Source organism: Helianthus annuus, chromosome 5 (genome assembly GCF_002127325.2).
Source record: "Helianthus annuus cultivar XRQ/B chromosome 5, HanXRQr2.0-SUNRISE, whole genome shotgun sequence".
NCBI classification, from domain to species: Eukaryota; Viridiplantae; Streptophyta; class Magnoliopsida; order Asterales; family Asteraceae; genus Helianthus; species Helianthus annuus.
The window spans coordinates 101,296,174-101,310,945 of NC_035437.2; the positions used below are offsets into that span (position 1 = coordinate 101,296,174).

Sequence of the window (14,772 nt, forward strand, 5' to 3'; positions counted from 1 at the left end):
AAGATGTTGAGGAAAACGAAGCCGCCTTCTTCCTCCCAAGAGAGATAGAAGAATGGCTTTAACAACATCTAGGAAGATAACCCTCGGCCAAGACTCCTACTACAATACCGAGGATCTATTCCGGGATTTTGGTTCTTAATGAAAAAATGGGACTCGTTATGATAATTTTGTGTATCACTCGACCAATCTAATTTAGGACTTTTAACTTTTTATTTCTTCTTTGTTTTTAATTTCCTAGGACTATGTATCTCTCTATGATTTTTAATGAAATGATGGTTTTAAGGTTTGGATGATCTTGTAATAAATAAAACACACTCGGGATGGTGAAGGATAACAAGGGAAATGAGAAACATCACCCCATACACGAAAACAGGGCCATCCGACAACAAATTCTTTATTACAGTAAGTTCAGCACGGGCCGTGTCCGCCCAACACGACCCCGTGCTGCACAATCTGCAGAAAATCGCCCAGTTCAGGTAACTGGACACGGGTCGTGTTCATTGAACACGCCCCCGTGTCCAGGCTTCTGTTTCTTTTTATTAATTTTTGTCACTGGCAGCTGAACACGGGGCCGTGCCCGGTCACCACGGGGCCGTGTCTAGAGTGCCAGTAACATAAAATTTTGCTTTTAACACCCTTTTACACATTCAATCAACCTAAAAACTTATTTTTGGGACACATTGAGGACAATGTGTAATTTAAGTGTGGGGGATGCTAAAACCTTGAATCTTGCAAGTCCTAATAACAAGCCTTACACAAAACTCTATTGGAACCGCTAATCACCCCAAATTTTTTCAAAAAATTTCATTTTTTCTTTTTACTTGTCTAAGTTTAAGTTGGGAATTTAAGTTCTAACAAGGTTATATTTTTACAAGTTTACAACCGATAGCATCGTGATAAAAAGAACCAACATAAGAAAATTATGAAACGGCATGACAAGCTTAGTTAAAATTTGATTATATATACTTGATCACATAAAACCCTTTCCCACAAAAGTGAGTTTTGAGCCTTTATCGAGCATACAAATACATATCTTTACACGAAATGCTCATTTTTCGTTTCTTGTGTGAATAGCCGCTTGGTTCGTACGACTCTAGAACTTGCCACGATAATACATTCCCGGTCCTTACCAACTTAAACCCAAGTAAGTAAATGATGGAGGTATTTGGACTAACCCTTTTTTTTTCTTTCTACACCATTATTTTCATTTTTTTACCACCTACCCAAAATCCCCCTAGTTAACCCCTTTGAGCCTAAACTTTTTCATTTCTTAACCCAAAACAATCGCCCTTTTTACCCACCTAAACCTTTTTATTTTAACCCTTTCTATTAGTAACAACGTTCGGTTTTCTTATGACTTGAAAAAAAAAGAAAAAAATGTATTTTGATGAAACCAAATAAACAAAGAAGTCCATCAAAAATAAATTTGTTTGAAACAAATGGTTCATCAAAATGAAATAAAAATGTGAAAAATAAAAAGTCTTTCAAAAACCGACGTTTGTTACGCTTTTCGCCCTTTTACTAACCACTAACCCAACCATCCACCTTTAGCCCAAGCCTAACCCTTCACCCAAAAAGTCCTCTTGATATTTACAAAGGTATATAGTTAAAAAGGAGGAGGATTGATTCCATGGCAAGCTTATGGTAGGAGTAAGTTCCATGCCGCTCTCGAGTGATTCACTAAAAATACACCTTCGGCCGAGTGTTGAGTGATTCCCCGTGAGGTATGTGAACTTGTGTATAAATGAAATTTTAAAAAGGAATGTTATGCCCTAATAAGTAATTTATCTTATGAAACGTTTTTAATAAATCATGATGAATAGGATTGTAAATAAATAAAAATAAAACTTAATTAAAGAATCTTGGAAATCCCGACATTCTATGACAAGCCCCAAAACTTCTCTTCTACCCATTCCATTTGGGTGTGTAAGCCACATAATAAAGAGTTTTGCTTGAGGACAAGCAAAGATTTAAGTGTGGGGGTATTTGATGTGCACAAAATGCAACATATAAATTACATCAGTTGTGGCATAAAACTAACCCTTTTTAGTACTAATGTTGGAAAAAGTATGCTTTTGTCTTCCTTTTGTATTTTCAGGATTAAATGAGCTCAAATGAACAAAAGAAGCAAAAAGACAGCTAAATCAAACATAAATACAAGAAAAGGAACAAAAGTGGCATGCCCGACCTCCTGACAGCATCTTCCTAAGCAAAACAAAGAAGACAGAAGACTGAACACGCCCCGTGCTCAGTGAGCACGGGGCCGTGCCCAAGTGTCAGTAGAAAAGACAAACTCATAGAAGCTTCTGTTGCCCACCACGGGGCCGTGCCCAGCGGACACGGGGCGTGGTCAACTTCCTGCAGACGCATTTATTGAAATTGCGAATTACTATTAATGAAGAGAGATACACGGATGGACACGGGGCCGTGCCTAGCGGACACGGGGCCGTGCCCGAGCTTCTGTTCAGCCTATAAATAGGAGTGTTTGGATTTCTTGCAACTCATCCCTTGGCACACCACCTCTCTCACACTTCACCCACCACCCACCACCTTCACAACACCATCATCCACCACCATCATCCATTGTCCATCATAGAGTGTGAGTCGTCTCGGGATCCAAGATTGATCGTAAGAGTTCTTGACAATCAAAGGCCATGTTTGCCTAAGTCTCTTACATCACTTGGTGAAGACAAGTGTTTAGTGTAATACTTTTTATTTTTACTCTTTTGCACTTTTTAATTGGTTTTGTATTAATGACTTTAATTACTAGTTTCTTATGTTGAAGGTAATTCTTCCTTATCGTTTGTCGGTGGTGTCTTGGCATTATTTTATTGTCTATATAAAATAAAAGATTTTCACCATTCATATCTCCACGGGCTATATGGAGGTATGTTGGCTACCTGGTCGGGGGTTAAGGGAACGGTTTGGTAAGAGTCTTGCCATTGTTCAGTGTGTAGATCCTGCAAAGGACCTGGGTCAAATTTAGTAGGACCTCCTTCAATATCCAAAGGTATTGGATGGCGGGGGTCCAAACTCTTTGATCCCCTCATAAGTTAAACTACTATTAAAACTTTAACCCGGCTACTTAGGACTGTATCCCTGCTGACTCAGACTACTTAGCCGAGGATAACGTCTCCTTCAAAAGAGGGGCCTACCACATTATGCATTAATAACTTAATTAATTATCTTTCAATAATTCGACCCTTTAGGATTGTATACTTGCTGACTCAAACTACTGGGTTGAGGGTAACGTCTCCTTCAAAAGAGGGGCCTACTACAATAACTAAGATAATCTCTTAAACAAGTGCAAAAGTGCAAAAATAATCAAAGGTTACACTACACACGAGTCGGATCCAAGTGATTCATCTTGTCTATCAGTTTTATTTTTATTTTATTTTTCAGCATTTTAGTTAGTTCTATTTTCTTAGTTTAAAAATGTTTTTTTCTAACATTTTGATTGATTAGACGTTGAGGATAAACCGGTACTAAAAGCTCTTGTGTTCTTCGACGACCTCGGTATCTTACCAACACTATACTACGTCCACAATGGGTGCACTTGCCCATATGTGTGTTTAGTGTTAGTAAATATCGTGTTTTATAAATTTAAAACTTGGCTAATAAGTGTAAAAAGGGCCTAAAATATATACCTAAAACATATACACACTAACACGCATCAAGTTTTTGGCGCTGTTGCCGGGGACACAAGGATTTTAAGAAAGTTAGGAATCAACGGCCTAATCATTTTTTCTATTTTCTTTTTATTTTTTTTAGGATTTTCTTAATTTTTCAGCTTCTGCAGAACTCAGCACGAGCCGTGCCCGCTGAACACGCCCCATGCCCAATCATTGGAACTGGCAATCTTGTTTTAAGTCAGACAGTAAGCTGAACACGGGGCCGTGCCCACTCAACACGCCCACGTGCCCAAGATTCTGATACTGAAAACAGAACTGTAAGATCCCAACGGTTGGTAATTTCTGACACAAAAATGAGTGATAATGATCTTTTTTTACTTTCGGAACTCTTATGGTACGCGGTGTCAATTATGTGGAGGCGGTCATAAAGAATTAGAATGCTATTTTTTAAATTATAAGCCCCACTATATAGACCCATCGTTTGCCTGTAGCCTTAAGAGGGGCGAAAGTAAAAATAATCCTTATCTCTCCCTCGAATGCGCCCAGCCAGATATTTTAGGAGAAATGCTTCTTGATGAACTATTTCAACTAGAAGATCTGATTCTTAATTGGTTAAAAGAACTTAAGATGGATTTCCTTAATTCATCTCAAGACGATGACCAAGAAGAAGTGTTGGGGTCGCATTCAAACAACCTCGTTGCTCCCGATAATACCTTCAACTCTAGCGAAGACTTGGACGATAGTCGTCCCTGTGCCGATTGTGCCGTGAAGGACTCCCCATCGACTTCGTTCGATGCATACATAGACCTGAACGATTCGGCATACACCTTCTTTAACGAGAGCCCGGAAAAGGGTTGGACTTGTCCACCTACATTTAGCATAGGAATCACCCTCACCGACAACCTCTTGCGTTCTCGTCTTAATCTAGATCAATTAAGGTATCTTAGGCACTTTGGGGTTGTTCCATCCAGTAAGGAACCGCCCGATCCGGATAAGTTCCTTAAAATAGGCAAACTCCATAAGACAGCTTCCAGACACGGGGTCGTGCCCAGGTCAACACGCCCCCGTGTCCACCAAAAGATTCTCTTCTGAGTTTATCAGAATACGGACAAAAATGTGTCAGGATTCTGTCTGCACACGGGGCCGTGTCCAGCCGACACACGGCCGTGTCCAGCGTACTGTCGTTTTCTATAAATGCAGCATGATTCCTGCTCATTTGGACCACTTCAAAAGACAGAATTCCTGGGATCTTCACTCATACTATCCTAGGTATGTTCTAAAAGAAGGTTCTCAAACACCCTCTTGTCTTTTCCACTTTTGTTCATTGCCTTCTCCTTCAATTTCCAACTACTACCTCCATTAAAGCTTGGAAGCTTCATGATTCCAACCTTTATTGTGATGTGTGTAAGGTCATTATTCAAGGAATCTTGCTTGAAATAAGTTATATCACTATGTTTTAAATTATTTATGATTAAACGTTACGTACAAACAAAGAAACTAATTTAAAACTTCAAGATGCTTTAATATCCTACAGACAACTAGACACGGGGCCGTGTTCATTGAACACGGGGCCGTGTCCGAGGTTCTGTTTCTTAAAAATTGAGTTCTTTTCTGGTCTGTTTTCCTAGAATGGCGAGCAGAACAAGCGGAGCGTCTTCATCAAGAAACAACCGACAGGGGAGGAGGTCATCAACGGCGGAAGACTCTCTTGTAATCTATGTTTACGCATTAAGAGAGACTATTGATGAAATGACAGGGGTGGAAGAAGCATTGGTCGACCGTATCAACCATCTAATGGAGGGACTGGAAGGGTGTCTCCGGGAGGTCAACCTCTTGCACCAGAGGTTGAACATTCTCGCATATCCTCCTTTGTTGCCTATAATAACCCAAAGGGCATGGAACGTGGTGCCTGAAGTCATCATACCAGCCGAGTGGTATGCCATGCACCCGGGGCCTCCTCGAGACATATTGCAAGGAGTCCCCGTTGGTGTTTCCCCTCCTCCGCAAGATGTTGAGGAAAACGAAGCCGCCTTCTTCCTCCCAAGAGAGATAGAAGAATGGCTTTAACAACATCTAGGAAGATAACCCTCGGCCAAGAGTCCTACTACAATACCGAGGATCTATTCCCGGGATTTTGGTTCATAATGAAAAAATGGGACTCCTTATGATAATTTTATGTATCACTCGACCAATCTAATTTAGGACTTTTAACTTTTTATTTCTTCATTGTTTTTAATTTCCTAGGACTATGTATCTCTCTATGATTTTTAATGAAATGATGGTTTTAAGGTTTGGATGATGTTGTAATAAATAAAACACACTCGGGATGGTGAAGGATAACAAGGGAAATGAGAAACATCACTCCATACACGAAAACAGGGCCATCCGACAACAAATTCTTCATTACAGTAAGTTCAGCACGGGCCGTGTCCGCCCAACACGGCCCCGTGCTGCACAATCTACAGAAAATCGCCCAGTTCAGGTAACTGGACACGGGCCGTGTTCATTGAACACGCCCCCGTGTCCAGGCTTCTGTTTCTTTTTATTAATTTTTGTCACTGGCAGCTGAACACGGGGCCGTGCCCGGTCACCACGGGGCCGTGTCCAGAGTGCCAGCAACATAAAATTTTGCTTTTAACACCCTTTTACACATTCAATCAACCTAAAAACTTATTTTTGGGACACATTGAGGACAATGTGTAATTTAAGTGTGGGGGGGGATGCTAAAACCTTGAATCTTGCAAGTCCTAATAACAACCTTTACACAAAACTCTATTGGAACCGCTAATCACCCCATTTTTTTTCAAAAATTTTCATTTTTTCTTTTTACTTGTCTAAATTTAAGTTGGGAATTCAAGTTCTAACAAGGTTATATTTTTACAAGTTTACAACCGATAGCGTCGTGATAAAAAGAACCAACATAAGAAAATTATGAAACGGCATCACAAGCTTAGTTAAAATTTGATTATATATACTTGATCACATAAAACCCTTTCCCACAAAAGTGAGTTTTGAGCCTTTATCGAGCATACAAATACATATCTTTACACGAAATGCTCATTTTTCGTTTCTTGTGTGAATAGCCGCATAATAAAGAGTTTTGCTTGAGGACAAGCAAAGATTCAAGTGTGGGGGTATTTGATTTGCACAAAATGCAACATATAAATTACATCAATTGTGGCATAAAACTAACCCTTTTTAGTGCTAATGTTGGAAAAAGTATGCTTTTGTCTTCCTTTTGTATTTTCAGGATTAAATGAGCTCAAATGAACAAAAGAAGCAAAAAGACAGCTAAATCTAACATAAATACAAGAAAAGGAACAAAAGTGGCATGCCTGACCTCCCTACAGCATCTTCCCAAGCAAAACAAAGAAGACAGAAGACTGAACACGCCCCGTGCTCTGTGAGCAGGGGGCCATGCCCAAGTGTCAGCAGAAAAGACAAACTCATAGAAGCTTCTGTTGCCCACCACGGGGCCGTGCCCAGCGGACACGGGGGCGTGGTCAACTTCCTGCATACGCATTTATTGAAATTGCGAATTACAATTAATGAAGAGAGTGACGCGGATGGACACGGGGCCGTGCCCGAGCTTCTGTTCAGCCTATATATAGGAGTGTTTGGAGCTCTTGCAACTCATCCCTTGGCACACCACCTCTCTCACACTTCACCCACCACCCAGCACCATCACAACACCAACATCCACCACCATCATCCATTGTCCATCATAGAGTGTGTGAGTCGTCTCGGGATTCAAGATTGATCGTAAGAGTTCTTGACAATCAAAGGCCATGCTTGCCTAAGTCTCTTACATCACTTGGTGAAGACAAGTGTTTAGTGTAATACTTTTTATTTTTAATCTTTTGCACTTTTTAATTGGTTTTGTATTAATGACTTTAATTACTAGTTTCTTATGTTGAAGGTGATTCTTCCTTGTCGTTTGTCCGTGGCGTCTTGGCATTATTTTATTGTCTGTATAAAATGAAAGATTTTCACCATTCATATCTCCACGGTCTATATGGAGGTATGTTGGCTACCTGGTCAGGGGTTAAGGGAACGGTTTGGTAAGAGTCTTGCCATTGTTCAGTGTATAGATCCTGCAAAGGACCTGGGTCAAATTTAGTAGGACCTCCTTCAATACCCAAAGGTATTGGATGGCGAGGGTCCAAACTCTTTGATCCACTCATAAGTTAAACTACTATTAAAACTTTAACCCTGCTGCTTAGGACTGTATCCCTGCTGACTCAGACTACTTAGCCGAGGGTAACGTCGCCTTCAAAAGACGGGCCTACCACATTATGCATTAATAACTTAATTAATTATCTTTCAATAATCCGACCCTTTAGGATTGTATCCTTGCTGACTCAAACTACTGGGTTGAGGGTAACGTCGCCTTCAAAAGAGGGGCCTACTACAATAACTAAGATAATCTCTTAAACAAGTGCAAAAGTGCAAAAATAATCAAAGGTTACACTACACACGAGTCGGATCCAAGTGATTCATCTTGTCTGTCTGTTTTATTTTTATTTTATTTTTCAACATTTTAGTTAGTTTTATTTTCTTAGTTTAAAAACGTTTTTTCTAACATTTTGATTGATTAGACGTTGAGGATAAACCGGTACTAAAAGCTCTTGTGTCCTTGGACGACCTCGGTATCTTACCAACACTATACTACGTCCACGATGGGTGCACTTGCCCATATGTGTGTTTAGTGTTAGTAAATATCGTGTTTTATAAATTTAAAACTTGGCTAAAAAGTGTAAAAAGGGCTTAAAATATATACCTAAAACATATACACACTAACACGCATCAATACGATGTGTCAATGCATTATGTTGTGTCATCAAGGATGTAAGTATGTCCTCCGTAGAGTACCCAACATGGTACGGGTGGTACGGATCAGACAATGACATGATAGGGGGCGTAGTCCATAAAAATGGCTCGCTCGATGGCATGAAGGATGGTGCAGTAGGTGGTGCAACATGTGGAAACTGAGATGTGAACGGAGAAGGTGATGACAGTACGGGTGGAGCAGAAACAGGCGGCTGCCTCGATGACCCCTCTCCAGGACGAGGTGGCGGTATGCCCTGGAGGAACGTAATGGGAAGATCAGTATGATGAGCGTCTGTGGTGTGTGGGGAAAACAATGGGATATCAGTGGGTGCAGAAACCGGTGCTACTGGGGGAGTGACAGGCAGCACAAACGGTGGGTAATGGTCATCATCATCGATCCACCCGTTGCGGGTGTCGGCGTATCGAGGATCTATATGAGCAGCAAAAGGTGCACGGTCAGACAATACCGGCACGGGATCAGGTAACGGTGCATCAACAACAGGATCATCTACCAATGGTGGAGCAACAACGGGAAGATCAGCAATGGGTATATCATCAACAAGAGGTGCAATGGCTGGTGCATCATCATGAACAGGGTCATGCTCTATTGCAGGATTAGGAGCAACTACAGGCTCTGGGGCCATGACAGGCTCCGGGTCAACAAGGTCCATGTTAAAATCAGCAGGGATGTAAAACAAAGGATCAATAGGAGCTACGGGCGCCTCTAAGGGCTGGTCCAGGTGAATAAACTCGATCTCCTGGTTAGGATCGAAATCAGGGGGAAAGTCTGGATCCAAATTATCATCGACCTCGTGGTCAAACTCGAACTCGTGTGCGAGACCAGGTGCAGCTGACATCGCCAAGTCGGGGTCGGTGTCAGGAGAGTGATGCTGCACACTCTGGTCGTGCAAAGACACAGATGCCACACACTCAAATGAGTCTGGGACAGGTGAACCAACAGGAAGCTCCTCTACAGGGGCCTCTGCAATGGGAAGAATGACGTTAGCAACAATAGGGGCCCTGCCCTCATAGTCAGCCTCAAGCAGATCCTCCTCGAACAGATCAATGTCGTCATCAGAAACGACGTCGAGTGGTATATCTACTACTGGAAAAGCAGCAAGCGGTGTGGGAGCAGGGATCACCGCATGAGGTAAATCCCCCGCAGGAATGCCATCAGCAGGCTCAACTCCGACGTCTGGCAGCGCGAACGGCTGGAAATCAACGTCATCAGTGCTGGTGGTGTCTGATGTGTAGACCTCTCGCTCTGACAGAATCTTGTCATCTGACACAACTGCCATAGGATCCAAGGTGTCCGATACTCTTGTGTCTGAAGATGATGGCATGATGTCTGTAAAACAACCACACATATGCACAAATATCACCATAAGATCAAATAAACATGTAAGTCACCATAAAGCAAACAAGTAATTCTCCTAGTCTCCTAGACTACCCTCCCAGCCTCTCAGACAGAACCTCCTAGCCTCTCAGACTAACTCCCTGGTCTCTAAGACCAACTCCCAGTCTCTAAGACTAAACCTCCCAAATCTCTAAGATTGAACCCTTCAGTCTCTAAGACCGAACCTTCCTCAGCCTCTAAGGCTGAGCCTCCCCAGCCTCTAAGGCTGAACCTCCCTCAGTCTCTAAGCCTGAACTCCCTCAGTCTCTCAGACTGAACCATAAATTTTAAGAAAAAATGTTTTTGTGCCTTTTATTTGTAAAAATGTTTTGTGCACTGGATCTGGACGTTTTAGTGTATGCAATGTAAAAATGTTTTCGTGAGAGCCCTAGTGATCATAGTCTAGACTCGAGAAAGAATCCTAGTTCGCTATGATCAATGCTCTGATACCAAGCTGTCACACCCTTGCTTTTGCGGAAGCGTGGGTTTATTTGGTGTGACTTCTTAATACCATAGCAATTATCATAACAATGCTATATGAAATTAAACCATATGATGTTCATCCATTCATCAAGTTTTAAAAGTTACTACGACAACATTATTTAAAAGTCGACACATGAACGAATTACAACCATGACATAATTAAAAGCTTGTTCATACGACCCGACAAAAAACTTGAAATAAAAACACATTTTAAGACTTGTAACCCGTCTAGGCAAGGGTCACACTTCCTAACCTCGGATGACATCATTATTCCTACGCAGCTTGACGAGATTGCATACCTTGCCAGATCCACTAATTTCCTGAAATACATGTAATTTGAAAAATCAACAAAAAGTTGAGCGAGTTCATGTAAAAGTGAGTATGTATAAACCTTTAAATTATGTATAAAAGTCCCTGGTATGTAGCAATAAGGAAAAAGAGATCACCAATGGGTTGCAAAGCCACTGGTATGTGTGAGAAAGTGCAGGAAAACTCAAATCTAGCAAATTTGTTACCAGGCTTCGGCTGGAAGACACAGTCACCTCTATGGGCCGCCCCGGCCTCACGGGTGTGGGCTCGTTACACCCAAATAAATCTATCACTCTTGTCTCCCTCGGTCCTAACAACAGGGATTAATGGCCTCAAGTGTTGTGCCCACCTCTCACATGATCTAGTAGTATAAACCCTTCCTACGCTAACCATACCATGTAATAAATGTTTGTAATAATTATCGCATGTATTTCACCCCCGAAGTATAAAACTGAAAACAGTAAGGAGAAAAGGGGGACATGGACTTACAAAAGTTCGTCTCCTGAAATAGTCGTCAATCCAAATCAATCTGCTACGCGACGACCTACACGTGCTAATGCCTATTAGACGGATGGTCGTGCCTTGGCTTAGGGTTTAACGTTTTTGGAAAAATAGTTAGGCAACTATTTCGTATTCACACTTCGTATTTATTTATTTTATACATGTACATGTTATAATTCCGAAAAATATATTTTAAGTCCCACTTAGAAAATATATATTTAATTTACTTGTCTAAAATGTTTTAAATTCCAAAATATATATATTTTTCCCAAAAATATTATATTTTACTTCATAAGTTTCCAAAAATATTATTTTATCGGAATATGCGTATGAGAGTATTTTTCCAAAATATAAAGTTACGTTTTAGCGTGTCGCGTTGTAATAATACTTGTGTAACTTAAATATTTATTTTGTGAGAGCGTTAGTATTCTTTGGAGTCGTAATTTCATGATATCATAAGTTATATTATTTTTACCCTAAATATAATATAACTAGTTTACAAAACAACAAATATTCACGCAAGAGTTTTAGTATAAAATATATATTCTAATTATACATTTACTAAGTTTTATTTACGAAAATCAACCTCCGAGACTTTGTGTTTTTGTAATAAAAATGATGGCGAAGTTTATTTCGAAAAATAAAGTTAAAAATATAATTGTATACACTTGTTATAAAAATATTTCTAAGTGTTGTAATTCTAGAAAAATTTCGCCAGAGTTTCCTCTGTAAATGGAGGTGTTCATGTTTTTTAGCATATCATTTTCTTTTGTTAAATCATTCAAACAATTAACAATCAACAATATACAATTTTTGATCACCATCATTGACAAAAATAAACATGAACCATAAACTTATGAACTTGAAAGTTTGTAAAAATATGTAGTAAATTACTAACACACTTAGTAGGTGTTGTTATCTTTAAAAATATGATTAGTTTCTTAAAAACTTTATTTTTAAAGAATGTGTATTTTCACAACTTCTAATCATATTTTCTAAAAATATTTCTTTGTTAAATTTTCTTTCTACACAAGTGTTCCTACACTTTTTTACCACTAAAAATGTGTTTATCTCATGTAATATCCACGTTTTAACAAAACTCGTTCCTTTCACTTGGTTCTTTCGAAAAACTACTTATAGATCTTTAGATCTACAAGTTTACAACTTTATTTTTCGAGAAAACTTATATTTATTCAAGTTCAAAGTTCATGTGTGGATAGTTTCATCATCCTTCATATCTTTAACCTTTACATCTTGCTAGTTCATGTTCTTAAACATGATCTAGCAAGTCTAGGTGATGAACCATCTTACTTCTACTAACAAACAACATGTATTAAACATAACAACACAAGATCAACATCATTTAACACTACTTCATCTCTTTATCCACTCTTTATCCTTTATGTTTCAAGACTTGTTTAAGTTCTTAGAGTTTCTTAAGTTTTTATCATTCTTTCAAATATTAACCACCAAAAATAAGAACAAGATGAAGATTTAAAGCACTTACTACTAGCATAAGGCTAGGGGAGTTTCAAAGCGTAAAAGTGGTGGATAAAAGAAAACTAGAGCGGTTCTTGAGCTTCCGAGTGCACCAAGCTTACTTGTTGGACCTCTTGCACCTTTGAGTGTATGGAAATTGCTTGAAAGAATGCTTGATGGTGGTGTTATGGTGGATGGTGGTGGCGGCCGTAAGCAAGGAAGGAGAAGAGAGGAAAGTTTGTTGGTGGTGAGTTGATGAAATGAAGCTTAGGGTCTTGTGGTTTCTTATATAAACCAAGTTTGCCATTATCCAACAAATAATGTGCTCCTAATCTTCCAACATTTGCAATTAAAATAATTAAAAGAATGTGAAGGTGTCCCCACACCTCATAACCGTCGAGTGGGGGGGGGTATGGGGTTGAGATGCAATTGATCTAGTTACTTATTTATTTAGGATCTAATGATATAGTTAGTGTATTATGGTGTGTTATGTAATATAAGGTGTGTTAGGGTGTTCGGGGACCCTAACTAGCTCAGAAAAGTAAAAACAATGTGTTTGGCAATATTTTTTTTTTATGTTTGGGTAAAGTCCGGTTGTTCGGTTGGATGTTGATCCGTTAAAGTGCTAAATTAGTCTACAAAGTGTCTTCTATAATATTTTTAGTGACACATTAAATTCCCAACACTTTGGAAAGTATCTAGGACTATTTTACCAAGTTTCTGCACTTTACTAGCATTGTTAAATTCTGAATTTTGGTATTTAGTGCAGAATTCTGCAATTAAGGTATGTTTTTGGCACTTCCGGGCACTATAACTATCACCCAGTGACGCAGTTTTATGGTCCTCACCTCCCTACACTCACTACTAGTGTAGTATTCTATCTCTGGCTCATACTGGCCTCAAAAATATTGTCTGTCTAGGTGCTGGCATTGTCAGTATGTTTTTATGGTTATCCGCTCACTGTGCTAACTGTGCTTTGTACATCAAGTTTGTCACTAATGTTCGTGTGTAATAAATGGAGTGACAGTATAAAATGTGATGCATTGGTATGTATGTATCAGAAAACAGAAAGCAGTTCAATCATAATTGTAATCAAGCACAGTAATTAAGCATTAATTAAATATTAATTAATTTGTACGGATACCTGGATTTGTGAGGGTTGTCACAGTTTGACTAAATCTGCTCATTTTCTGCCCCTTGAATTTGACGTTGGCGACCATGTACTCCTAAGGGTATCACCTTGGAAGGGTGTGGTCAGATTCGGCAAGAAAGGAAAGCTCGCGCCTCGATATGTTGGACCCTTTAAGATTCTGGAAAGGATCGGAAAAGTGGCCTACAGACTCGAACTACTGGAGGAACTTAGCAACGTCCACCCGGCTTTCCACGTGTCAAACCTCAGAAAGTGCCTGGCTGAGCATGATTTATACGTACCACTTGAGGATCTTCAAGTCAACGAAACACTACACTTCGTGGAGAAGCCTGTCGAGATCATGGACCGACAAACCAAGCAGCTCAGGCGCTCACGCATTCCCATTGTGAAAGTTCGCTGGGAAGGCAAACGAGGCACAGAGTTCACTTGGGAACTCGAAAGCGACATGAAGGCAACCGCGTAAAACAACAAATCGCGGCGGAATCGTCGGGGAGTGTTGTAACAGAATCATTGTTTCATAACACACGGGAATTTGAAGTTTCATTTTATTAAATACTAAACATTTACATTGTCTGAAAAACCTTAAACAAACAAGTTAAACATAGTCTATCATTGTTATTAAGTCACTAAGGCCTCGTCCAGTCCTATGTGAGCATGCATCCTAGCAATCAACATCATTCAACAACACCTGAAACATATGCCAAAACAAAGTCAGCAAAGAAATGCTGGCGAGCACATAGGTTTAATGAGAGTGTCGGATTCATGGCTAGTTTGCATGTTGCAGTACCTAATTAAAAACCTTGTTTTGAAAAAGTGTATAGTATTGCAACATAATTAACCAACTCAAATCAAGTGGGTTATAGTTTACAAAATCTCGTAGCCATGATTCTTAACCCCAAAACATTTGTTTAATTAAATCAAATTGTAAAACATCTTGTAAAAACTCGTTAATAAAACTTGTATGGTTTATATTATTTAGAAAACATTGTTGT

The 14,772-nt window shown here is 39.6% G+C and overlaps 1 protein-coding gene across 1 annotated transcript; it reads right to left on the reverse strand.

Moving 5' to 3' along the window:
* Nucleotides 1-8,428: 8,428 nt before the first annotated feature.
* LOC110943485 (serine/threonine-protein kinase WNK2-like) lies at nucleotides 8,429-9,805 on the reverse strand. The gene is made up of 2 exons (XM_022185232.1): nucleotides 9,056-9,805; nucleotides 8,429-8,716 (listed from the first exon to the last, which is right to left on the reverse strand). The coding sequence occupies exons 1-2, from the start codon at nucleotides 9,803-9,805 to the stop codon at nucleotides 8,429-8,431; spliced, it is 1,038 nt and encodes a 345-aa protein (XP_022040924.1).
* Between the last annotated feature and the right edge of the window lie 4,967 nt (nucleotides 9,806-14,772).